This window comes from Brassica oleracea, chromosome C3 (assembly GCF_000695525.1).
Source record: "Brassica oleracea var. oleracea cultivar TO1000 chromosome C3, BOL, whole genome shotgun sequence".
NCBI lineage: Eukaryota > Viridiplantae > Streptophyta > Magnoliopsida > Brassicales > Brassicaceae > Brassica > Brassica oleracea.
This window is the reverse complement of record NC_027750.1, coordinates 40,662,360-40,674,839: the sequence shown is the minus strand read 5'-3', so window position 1 is coordinate 40,674,839 and position 12,480 is coordinate 40,662,360. Positions and strand designations below refer to the sequence as shown.

The 12,480-nt window shown below is 32.8% G+C and overlaps 1 protein-coding gene across 1 annotated transcript; it reads right to left on the bottom strand.

Annotated features, from left to right (window-relative positions):
- Window positions 1–527: 527 nt before the first annotated feature.
- On the bottom strand, window positions 528–3,328 carry LOC106328967 (two-component response regulator ARR5-like). The gene is made up of 5 exons (XM_013767524.1): window positions 2,960–3,328; window positions 2,799–2,875; window positions 2,601–2,678; window positions 2,435–2,505; window positions 528–847 (listed from the first exon to the last, which is right to left on the bottom strand). The coding sequence occupies exons 1-5, from the start codon at window positions 3,291–3,293 to the stop codon at window positions 673–675; spliced, it is 735 nt and encodes a 244-aa protein (XP_013622978.1). The 5' UTR covers window positions 3,294–3,328; the 3' UTR covers window positions 528–672.
- Between the last annotated feature and the right edge of the window lie 9,152 nt (window positions 3,329–12,480).

Genomic DNA, 12,480 nt, shown 5'->3' with positions numbered 1-12,480 from the left:
AATTCGTGGGTTACCACCCCCTGTGCCTACAACAGGACGTCTCCATGAGCCAACTCTGAGAACCAAAGAGTGGTCTCCAACACCTCGATAGAAACATGATTCCGACAGTCCTGAAATCAAGGAAACTGTGAAGCAAACCGATGCAAAATGCAGACCGACGGATCCTTGACCACCTTGACCGTGAGGAGCTCACTCATGCACCAACAGGTCGCATGGCCAAATGCGACCATAACAGCCAGCACATGAAAACACGTGACACCAATGCTCTCCACAATCTGGTTACGCCGCGACATTTAACACTTTCACCATAGACCAGGCTTCCGGAGAACCTCCAAAGTCCACTCTGTTCGTCGAAGAAAGAGAGGACCCACCAGAACAAAAGACTTAAAGAACGCTTTTTCCAATTAAAGCACATAACAACACCATTTTAATTATCTCATGTAAAGAAAAATAAAACTATGTATTAGTCCTCTCTAATAAATCCTTCTGTCTAAACTTTACACTTCTATTTCATAAAAACCCTTCGTTCTCCCTCTCCTCCGTCGTCACTGATTCCATCGGCAAAAAAGGCTGTTGAGTTCTCAAAAATTGTAAGCCGAAAGAATCATGCCATGCTTGTGTGAATCTTGGAGCTTTTAGGATCATATCATGAAATATGAAAAACAAAATGACTCAGATCTTTGCGCGTTTTAGCTGCGAGTAGATATCATTAGCTTGTAGCTCTCTTTTGTGCATAATATTCTTGAAAGCCATTTCGTCAGCTTTCAGTAACGAATCTCTTAATCTCTTCACATCAGCCAGTTTGACAGGCTTCAATAAGAAATCTTCAGCACCTTCTTCAAGACATCTGAATAAAAAATAATCCACAAAGAGAATCAAATATTAGTGATCTAACTCCATAAAGTTGGCTTTGGATCCAGAAAATGGCCAGCTCATAATTAATAAACAATTACATTATTCGACTTAATTTTTTGGTAAAAATGACCTTAGGTGTCTGCCACTAGAATGTGATTTATAATGACCTTACCAAATATTATGCAAACGAATTAAAAGCATATACTATAATTTTGGGGGGTTATAACACATCACCGGCAACAGAATCAAATCTCATGAGAAGATTTTGCCTAACTTATTATGATGGATTATTCTTTTCTTATTTTGTCGCCACCGGACTGACAAAAGTTACACCAAATCTTAGCTTAATCAAATATACAACCACCACCACAGTTACCCATGATGCTTCATAGAATCATATCATATGTTTTTTTGACAAATAGAATCATATCATATCTTATATCTTATATCATAAAAAAATGATAAGATATATACAATTTTAATCCGGTCAAAATACATCTCTATTATTAAAAGAGAAGTACCCATTAAAAAATACCCATAAGTTTTCTAACTTATTTACACTTCCATGCCACTGAAAATTAAATTAAACTACATATTTTAATGATTATCTTTTCCAGTTAAATTAAAGAGTTTTCTTTAATCAAATTTAAACTTAATGTCATTAAATAAACCTACATATTTTAATGCTTATCTTTTCCAGTTAAATTAATGATTTTTTCTTAATCAAATTTAAACTTAATGTCATTAAATGAACCTATATAATTTTATGTTTGTCTTTTTCAGTTAAATGAATGAGTTTTCTTTAATCAAATTTAAACTTAAAGTCATTAAATGAACCTAAAAATACATCATATTTACGTAGCTTATTACAGCTGAGTACAACCCAATAATGAACTTGAATTTTATTTTTACGAAAACGTGAATCACTTGACTTATGCAATATTTAAAATATATTAACTACAATATAACAAATGCATATAACCTACCTATACTTTAGTTTGAAATGATCATGTTCAAGTTTTATATAGTCAACTTACATCATGCATTAATCGAAGTACAATATTCAAACCACCTATAGTTTTCGTTTCTTTATAGGATGTATCAACCAACCAATCATCCCATTGATTTTCTAAGCTTTATAAAAAAACAAATCAATAAATACAAACTCAAAATCTAATATCTTCTATTAATCAAAACAAAATTCTCTAATTAAGTCTATTTGTTCAATTTTTTATATGATATCGAATATTCATCGTAAATAGATGGTTTAAGATGCTAAAAAAAATTATTTTACTTGGTGAATATAATACATCAAATATTACAAATACATTATTTAGTTAAATAAATGACCAAAAATCGAAAATTCAAATCCGCGCTGGCGCGCGGACCAGGGTCTAGTATCGGTTAAATAGTGTGATTAACCTGTTGCCAAAAAAAAAAACTTAAAAGTTTCCATAAACAAAACCCTTTTAATCACCAAATCTCCTGAAGCAATCAATGCAAATAAAAAATCTAAGAAAATTACTATAAGTTGTAAAGCATAATCTTACGTGATCGTGATCAGGAAAACAGAACATACCTATCAATACGAGGCAAGATATTCTCTGACGACATAATTACAACGGGTATTTCTCTGAAAGCTGATGATTCCTATAAAAATATTCAATATCCATAAACACATATTAGATCAAACTTTCATTTTATTTTTAAATCGATCAGAAAAACAAAGGGATGGGCAAACTTACTTTAATCTTCTTCATTAGTTCATATCCAGTCATACCAGGCATAGAGTAATCCGTCATTATCAGATTAATCTTCAGATCCTGAAAATATTCGTTCAAATAAAAAGTCTTAAATACCAAACTTTGAATGGATTCGCAACAGTTGACAAAGAAAAAGGGATTCTCAACACTAAGGATCATTATATATTAAGATTATATTACCTCAAATCCAACAGAACTATGGTTTCCATCTAGTCCAAGGTATTGCAAAGCTCTTGTCGCGCTATCGACAACAGTAACTGAGAAATTTCACAATGTAAAAAAATGTCAGATTACGAAAGTTCGAAAACTATAACGATGAACCAAAACTTCTTCGAGTTTACCTTTACAAGACGAGACTCTGAGCAACCGCTCTATGAATTTTCGATCAACGATGCTATCGTCTACGGCCAGAACATGAAGAAGCTCAGGTGATCCTAAGGAAGAAGTGTCGTTGGACATGTCCAACTTTTCCGGACGCATAACGTCCGCCATATCAATCAAAGATCTGTAAACGAGAGAGCTCAAGAGAGAGATAATATGCTTATGATTTGTCAAGAAAGTGAGAGATTTGATTTTGCAAAAGAAATGAAGGAATAGGGATTTATAAGGAAGAATGAGAGGGAAACGAGAGATTCTGAGACATCTTTGCCTATCTGTGGGTTTTTGCCTGTCCATAGCGTATGAATATTATTTGTTAATTCTGTTTTCGAGAAGTCATAATATTCAAATTTGGCAAATTAAAATATAAATAAAACCATATGTAGTAAAGCTTTTTGAGGAAAAAATCGAAGTGGTGGAGATACCTTATATATTAAAAGAGGAGCATTGCAATTAATGCGTTCACACCAATATTGACATGTATCGTTTAGAGAGACACTCTCACATATTTGTTTCTTTATTTTCCATCTTCTGGAGTATTTTGGCGTTTTTTTTTTGTATGATCTTCTTAACGAGCTTTTGATTATAAACTAGCCTGAGGATTGAAACACTTTCTAAACAGTTTATAATTTTATTCATACCTTCGAGGTTTCAACATATATCATCAGACATCAGGTGATGACAATTTTTATAGACAAAAAGGATTATAAATTGCAAACTGAGATGAAAAAAACTGTGTTTTAAGACAAAATACAGAAATTCAACACATCTGTTAGTCTACTGAATATAGAAGTCCCTTCTTCCTTCTTTGCATGGCCTACACGGCGATCCATCTAGGTTATTCTCGGCGAGGTTCTTGAGATGGGGACTTTAGTCGTGGACCAGCGTCACGCAAACTGAGATGAAAAGAACTGTGTTTCTCGACTGAACCTGTGAGAAATCTAACGCATCCGTTAGTCCATTATTGAAGTCTTGAAGAGGAGAAGAGAACCTATAAGTTTATGTTCATTAGATCAGCTTTGTGAGGCGACTTCTTTTGCATCTTTGTGCGTAGCTGTTGATTATTACTGTCAAAAATAGAACTCTTCTCCCATTGTTTCGTCAAACTTAGAATTATCGTTATTACAAACTACTGCAGCTCACGAACTCTTCTCCCCTTTCTTTCGTCAAGCTCACAAACACAAATGATAAAAATTTTATATTGCCAATGATAATAATTTTACGTTTGCATGGCTGGCCAGCACACTCTTACCTACCATACGTTCTTTTAAGCATACTGTTTATTCTTTATTATCACGTACAAATTAATGGAGGCGGTGCATGCGAAGGAAAAAGGGTCGAAGTCTTATGAGATCATGCATATTCTCAGTGACGTGCGAAGGCTATTAGGGGCCTAGGGCAAAAACAATTTATTTTATATCAAATATGCGTATTAATTATTTTTAATACGAACCAGAAAATAAATTTTTTTCTTATCTTATATTTTAAAATTATTTTTAAGAAAAATTAATCTTATGAAAATTAATGGCAAAAGTTATATTTTTGTTACAACTGAAAATTGTATATACAAACTCAAATTATATGCAGGAAAATGTTTTTGACATTCAAAATAAAAAAATATACAATGAAATTAATATTCACAACAACTAAGCAGAAATGATCATATTATTGAAAAGTATTAAGAGATAATTATAGTTTTTATCATATTATCATATATTGATTATATGATTTATGAATATGGAGGCCCCAAAATGTACTAATGTGAGAGAGGACCTGGGGCCAATGCCCCAAAATTGATAAGGTGAGCACGGCTCTGCATATTGGGGCCAATACCCCAAAATTGATAAGGTGAGCACGGCTCTGCATATTCTGGAAAAGAGTTGATAATCGGTACAAAATATATAGGATAAACACACAGCTTTCAAACTAAACTAGAAGAGTCTCTTTTTTTTTCTTGTGTTGTGCAGTTTGTTGTAGATGAATGGCTAAGAGAAACGTAAAAACAAAAAAAAAGTTATATTCATACGCAACTGTTATAAGTTCCAAATTGGAACTTCTGATTGTGGGTTTACCGAATCGAACCGGTCGGTTCCGAGTTGGAACGTCTATTGAAATCAACGAAGATAAACCACGCTTATGTACGGTTATTTCAAGTTTACTATATGACGGTTGCCTATTTTGATAATATGCGTGATTGAGTTAATTATGAATAGGGGATTATTTGCATATATTTCAAAAACTTAGTTTATGGCAATAGACTTAAATCGTATAATCAGTTTTATCTTTATGCATTTTAATAAAATTGAGTTTTTTATTTATAAGACTTCTTCTACAATATTCTTCATCGTTAACCTCCAGCACTTTTGTGAATTCTCCAAACCAAAATAAGACTTTCGAATGATTCTTATATTTTAACGGAGTAAAATACAATAAAATCCAACATACAATCAAACTGATGTCTACATTTAACAGACTTTATGTCTTTTTATCTTGTAAATACCAAAAATAATAATCTCATCCCGCGCAAAGTGCGGGTTATCACCTAGTTTTATATTATTTTCCTTGAAGACGAGTCAAATAGAGCTGAGTGGAAGAAAAAGAAGATCAAACTGGAAATCGTATCTTGACAATCTCGATGATTATTCAAAATCGTTGAAATTGATTTGTATTTGTACATTCCCATCATTTTCGTATTTTTTCTTAAGTTTTCCATTTAGGAATTTACTAAAATAGAACATGTAATATTCGATAAAAAGAAAAACAAATCGTGCAATATAGAAAACTTCTAAAGCAAAGAAGAAATCATTTTAAGCCGTTGCCATTGAGTTTGAATGCAAGTGTCTAGGCTTTTTGCTGCATATGTTCTGAGCTGAAATTGTTTTTTCAGAGTTTTTGTTTGGAAAATTTACCAAATATGACTTAAAACTTAATTTTACCCCTTTGAATATCTCAAACTTGAATCAAATGCAAAAATAACCCAAAAAACTAGCGAAATTACAACCAGCCAAACAAAAAACCATAATTCATTTTTATGAATATAACCCCGTAAAGTCTTCTGAGATTTTGTAAGTGTTCTGATGTTCTCTAATTCTTTTGAAAGACTTCTAGATATAGTAAATCTTAAAAATAATTTATAAATTTTGTAAAAAATATTTTGATAGAAGAAAAATTGAAATCATGTAATTATAAACATTTGTAAGTGATATAAATTAAATATAATAAAATTGAATTGTTTTCAAAATAGATGAGTGAAAGTAGCGAGTCATGATATTCTTTGGTTTAGGGTTTGACAACATATGTTGTAATATTGTATGTATTCTTAGGGTTAGATTTTGGAAGCTTAACATTTTTTTTTGAAAAATTAAATTTTGATGAAGTGTTTGTTTCTATTTAACTTGTTATTTGAGTTTATGATTTATATTTAGGGTCTAGACGATTTCTTAGAAGTTTTCTGGTGATTAGTATTTTATCAATTAGATTCTAACTCCCGCTAAAAATATTTTAGTTTCCCGCTAAACATATTTTAGTTTTCCGCTAAAAATATTTTAGTTTCTAGAAGACTTTCAAGTAAGACACTTTCAAGTAAGATGTCTTACTTGAAAGTCTTATGAATCGAAAAAATTTAGCTTTATTGAAATTTTTGTCTCATTAACAAAAATGTAATGTTTCTTATTCTAAAACTCTCTAGCCTCTCTCTAATCTCTTGAACTTAAAAACATCAAATTTTATATCAATTTATAGTTATTTCATGTCTTATCACTGATTTATTTTGTTTTTGCAGGTTTTTCATTACATGGTTCTCATCTTCCACTCTTTTAAAGGTAGATCTATAAATCATATTTTCTTATTTGGTAACCTATTGTTGTTTAAAACTCTTACTTTTTGAAAACTCTTTTGGTTGTTTTAAGCTTTTACCTTATTTTTAAAGTTTTTCTATGTTATGAAGCCATTTGAAAGCTTTTGGATATGCATGTTTTTTATATATGAGACAAACGTGGAAGACTTCCATGGAAGTCTTCTCGAAAGTCTTCTAACATTTAATGTACTTGAAGACTTTAAAGAAGTCTTCTGGCGGAGTCTTCTCCAATGTCTTCAGATCTGAGTGTTTTGGTAAGTTTATATGTATGATTTTTCTTTATTTGGTAACCTCTGGTTGCTTAAAGCTCTTATCTTTTTCACAATTTATCATTTTTTGTAAACACCAAACTTTATATCAATTTATTTTCAATACATGGTTTCCATCTCCCACTAGTTTAAAGGTATATCTATAAATCATATTTTCTTATTTGGTAACCTCTTGTTGCTGAAAGCTCTTATTTTTTTAAAATTTTTTTGGTTGTTTTAAGCTCTTACCTTATTTTTGAAGTTTTTCTATGTTTGAAGCCATTTGAATGTTTTTGGTTATGTAGGTTTTTCAGATCTGAGACAGACTTGGAAGACTTCGAGAGAAGTCTTCTCAGAAATCTTCTAACATTTAATGCACTTGACGACTTCCTGGAAGTCTTCTGGAAGTCTTCTGACAAAGTCTTATCCCATGTTAAGTAGAGTCTAAGCTCGTCTTTGTGGAGGAATAAGCTATAATAGTTTTGTTTATGGTCTGTTTTGTAATTTGTATGTGTACTTTTTTAGTTGTGGATTCTTTTGTAAATTTGAAAAGATATTAATAAATTTTTTTGGTAAATATGTTCGTGTCTACAATATTATCATGCCAAAGTACTTGACATTATTGAAATTATTGATACAACTTCAATAGCAAAACACAATAACACAAAAAAATTAGTAAAATTTACTACAACTAATGGAGAAAACTTCTCAAGAAAATTTAGTTAAATTCACAAAAGATCAAACATTACATTAGTTGAAACCTATAATAGTTTCACTAGAAGTCTTCTGGGAAGTTTTCAGGATGACTTCTTCTCAGAAGACTTTTCGGAAGACTTAAATTTCAAGCAGGAAATTTAAATATAAAGGGGAAATTTAAGCGGGAAACTCAAATTTTAAGTGAAAATTAAAATTTTAAATTTCATTAAAGTTAAAAAAATATATCTTATGATATAAGAAGACACATTAAACCATATGAATTGTAATTTTTGAAGTTACTTAACACTTTTGAAAATGAGAAAATATTTATCTCAAAGTTGAAAATACAAGTTTTACAAAAACTAACGTAGAAGACTTCTGGAAAAGTCTTCTCTCATTAGCTAGAAACATTAATAAGCATGAATGTTGTTAACCTCATAATTATCACCAATTAAGTTATGAATTTCATTCAGGAGCCCCAATATTGACTAATATACATGAATTAACAAGAATATGTTAAAAAGTCTTTATAGTTTTAGAGAGAATGAAATTTTATTAAACGTTGACGTAGACAACTTCCACGAAAGTCCCCCGAAAGACTTACACAGAAGTTTTCTGGTTAATTCATAGGTTAATTTTGCAATTGACTTTATGTGTCAGAAATTTGACTTTTCGTAGACGGTTTACATGGAAGTTGTCTACGATAAACATGTTAGTTTTGCATTTGACCGGATTGTGTCACAAATTTTTTTTTCTTAGACAACTTACACGAAAGTAGTCCAAAAGAAAAATAAAATAAAATTTAAATATTTATTTTTTTTCAGACGACTTCCGTGTAAGTCGTTTCAGGTTACTTTTGCAATTGAAAAATAAATTTAAATATTATATTTTATCTGGACGACTTTCATGTAAGTCTTCCGGCAGACGACTTAAACGGAAGTCTTCTTTAATAACTAAGGTTTGACCAATATCTCAGAATAAAATTCTGGAAGACTTTTGTGTAAGTCGTCTACTAGAAGACTTACATGGAAGTCGTCTGGATAAAATTAAATATTTATGTTTTATTTTTCAATTGCAAAAGTAACCAGAAACGACTTACTTGGAAGTTAAATTAATTTTTTTTAATTTTTTCTGTTGGACGATAAGTCGTCTAAGAAAAGTCAAATTTCTGAGACATTCCGGTCAATTACAAAACTAACATGTTTATCCGGGACGACTTACCGGAAAGTCTTCTCTAGTTTTTTTGAAAACAAAAATAATATCAGAAGACTTTCAGAGAAGTCGTATCTAAAAGACACACATAAAGTCAATTGCGAAACTAACCTATGCATTGACCAGAAGACTTCCGTGTAAGTCTTCACATCGGAGAAGACTTACATAGAAGTCTTCTGACGGACATCTCTGGAAAAAAAATTTGATTTCATAGCTTTAACGAGTGAGATAACTTGTTTAGTTTCTCCAACCACACAATACTTCACCACCAAAGCAACCTACTTGTTAATGAGCACGAATCATGAGCTTGAATGGTTCTATGAACCTTCAAAATTTTAGAATCAAAATCTTGGATTTTTTTGGATGAATATAGAGAGAAAGTGAAAGAGATGTTGTTTTTAGTTCATAAGAAATGAGATAGAAGGAGTCTAAATCGATTTTTAGGTGCATTAAGAGCTTTAAATTGGTTGTTCAAGGTGGTTGGTGTATTGATGGCAATGACAATATTGTAAATACTTGAAGAAGATGAGGATGAGAGAGTAAAAATCTTATTTTCGAAAAAAATAATAATGATATTTTCGTAAATAATCTGAATTTTGGGGGTGAGTAGGGCAAATAAAAATTTCAAAAAAATCATGGATTAGTTTTGTGTTTGATTTCGAGTTTTGAGTCATATTTTCAAAAAAAACTTATTGTTTTTGGTAAAATTTTGAGGATTTATTAATAGATTGATAATTTGCACTGATTTTAAAGAGAGTCATAAGTTTATAACTGTTTCTTAATTAATCAATGATAAAACAATTTAGTTAACATGATTAAATGTTACTCCATTTGGTTAGTGGTTTTTTAATTTAAATTCAAATTTAACCTTGTTCGAATATCTGTTTTAGAATACAAGTCATGGATTAAACATATGTATTTGAAAAAAAAAAATTAAAGAAAATTGAACAAATAGAATAAAGGTTAATTAGTGTCTTAATGGAATAATATGTTCTTGATGTTGTACCATTAGCATAAATGTCTAACGAAAATTCAGTTAAATGTTTGCTTTAGATTTTAAAATCCAATTAAAGGTAATTATTGTTTATATTTAAAAATAAAAGGAAGAAAATAAGAGACTAAAAAGACAAAACCCGCATATCTTATTAACTTTTGTGAAAAACCACAGATATTCAATTGTAAAGCTTGAATGAATTGCAAAACAATATTCTTATTAGAAACTCTTTAAACAAATTACAACCAATCTGTTTAATCAAGTTTACTTGACTTTACCACGCGTGAATCAACACTGACCAGTTTCTAAACATTCATGAACAAACTCGTATCCCTCTCTCTCTTCCTCACTTTCTAATACTTCCAAAAGCGCAATCCGCTTTTTCACACGGCATCACCTATTTAACTTCAATAAGTGATCTGATCTTCTTGTTAGAGATAATTTCGAATCTTCAACTCTACTCCTAGAATCTCTCGATTTGATATATATCCTCACAATTGATAAGTCTTCATTTGCCACGTCATCCTCCTTCTTTGAATGACTCCCGCCAAAACTCCGACTTGCTCAGCATTGTTTCGGTTGAACACTTTGGTGATTTTCACGTCTCTACAATCTCCCCCTTTTTGAGTGTCTATCATCATCAAGCACCTGTGACAGCAAAGTAAACTACTTCCAAACCTTTCACACACATTAGTAGTCATAAGTCACATAACCACATAGCATTAAATCCAAAGATCGTTTTAATACAAGCCGAAAGCGTCTAAGCACCATACTGAATACATACCCAAAACAAAAACGATCTCCCACTGGATACATGCTCAGTCTTAAACATCTAAAGAACCGAAAATAAGCTAGATAATAGGCTATGCTAGTCTCCCCCTAAACATATCCATCCTAGAACTCATCACTGAGACTGTCATGGTCTTCAGCGCCTGCTTCGCCTACTTCGTCATTACTGCTACTATCACCTAGAGTAGACAGATCACCATATACTCCCCCTGCTTGGTGGCATAGTCACTCAAAAAACCAACTAATATATCATTCAAAACGATAGTATTGATAGAGAATGAAAAACACTTACTTGCTGCCCTGCCGACGACTGTGTCCAAGAGACGATGATAGCGACCCATGTCTTTGTTGAGAGAATACTGAGCTGAACCGGTTCCAGATGGTTTCTTAGGCAATCCATGCTTCAAGTCCAAAACCATATTGACTGGGGCTACAGGATCGGCGTCGACGCCACGAACGGGTATTGGATGTTGCGTCTCAAGCACATGTTGGATGAGGTAGGGAAATAACAGCTTATTTGCCTTTCCAGAGATTGCTTGTTGTCTGAGATCATAGATCTGATCGAACACCATGACTCCAAAGTCAAAAGGTCTCCCTTCAGTGAGCATGTGAATGAACTTTAACCGATCTATCGTCAGAGTTGATCGATTCGCTGTAGGTATCCAATTGAAGACACAGAATTTGAACAGAATGTTCATCGTGGGTGTCACGTCCAACATGCTCAAGTTTCCCCATCCATTCTTTTTACCACCAGTGATAGTGCTCACAGCATCATCCAGATTTTCCGTAGTCCACAGCATGCGAGGAAAGTCAGCTTCTTGACATGGGGTTTTGAAGATACTGTTGATTATGCCCGGAGAGAACTCATACATATGCTTCCTCACAAACACCCAGGTAGTACCATCACGCTTAACCATGTTCGCAAGATTCGCATAGAACTCATACAAAATATCCAGAGTATAGCTTGGCACATGTATACATCAGTTGAGACTATTCAATGATTTTTCTTGCATCTACCAATTTTTAGGCATCAAAAGGCAAGAGCTTTTGGTTCAGAACGGTTCGGGTGATCAAGTGTTGATACCTCTGATTTGCAGCTTATAAGTAGAAAGTCGCATCAAAAGGACGTAGCGGCGGCTTTCTCAATTTTGGTGTTGCAGCCATGCGCGCCTGATGTCGTGCCCTGTGAATCTCCACTCGTAGCTCCAACTCTTCATAGACGAACTCAAGCTCTCCAAGCGTTTCCATTGGATCTGGACAATTTTCCTCATCCTGTTGAGCCTCGTCTTCACCCTTAGCTTCAAGTTGATCTTGCAAGTCGTGTTGTGACCGCTGCTCTTCATCCCCTCTATCAGCTACCACCTTAGCGTCGCGATCTTCCTCCGTCGAATTCGGAAGATGATCTGGAAAGATTTCATCGATTGAAGCTGTCTTCTTCTTTCGGAGAGATTTCGACCTTGAGGATGACGGTTGATGCAAACATGACTGAACCAGGAGCTGGAAAGGAACTGAGTGAGAGTGACATTGATTAGGAGCATGATGAGCTGAACCATATTGATACTCAAGGCGTGATGGGCCTAGCTGGAGATGATGATACATTTCAAACCAATCAAGGCATGGATCCATTTTGCTTGTCTAATGGCCCAGTTACTAGATCACAAACCAGAAGACTAAGGAAATCAATTGCTG

Coding starts and splice junctions, on each gene's coding strand:
- LOC106328967 (XM_013767524.1), bottom strand. CDS start 3,293: ATGGACAGGCAAAAACCCACAGATAGGCAAAGATGTCTCAGAATCTCT. Junction 2,876..2,959: donor CAGAGTCTCGTCTTGTAAAG/GTAAACTCGAAG, acceptor GAAATTTCTCAG/TTACTGTTGTCGATAGCGCG. Junction 2,679..2,798: donor ATAGTTCTGTTGGATTTGAG/GTAATATAATCT, acceptor GAATATTTTCAG/GATCTGAAGATTAATCTGAT.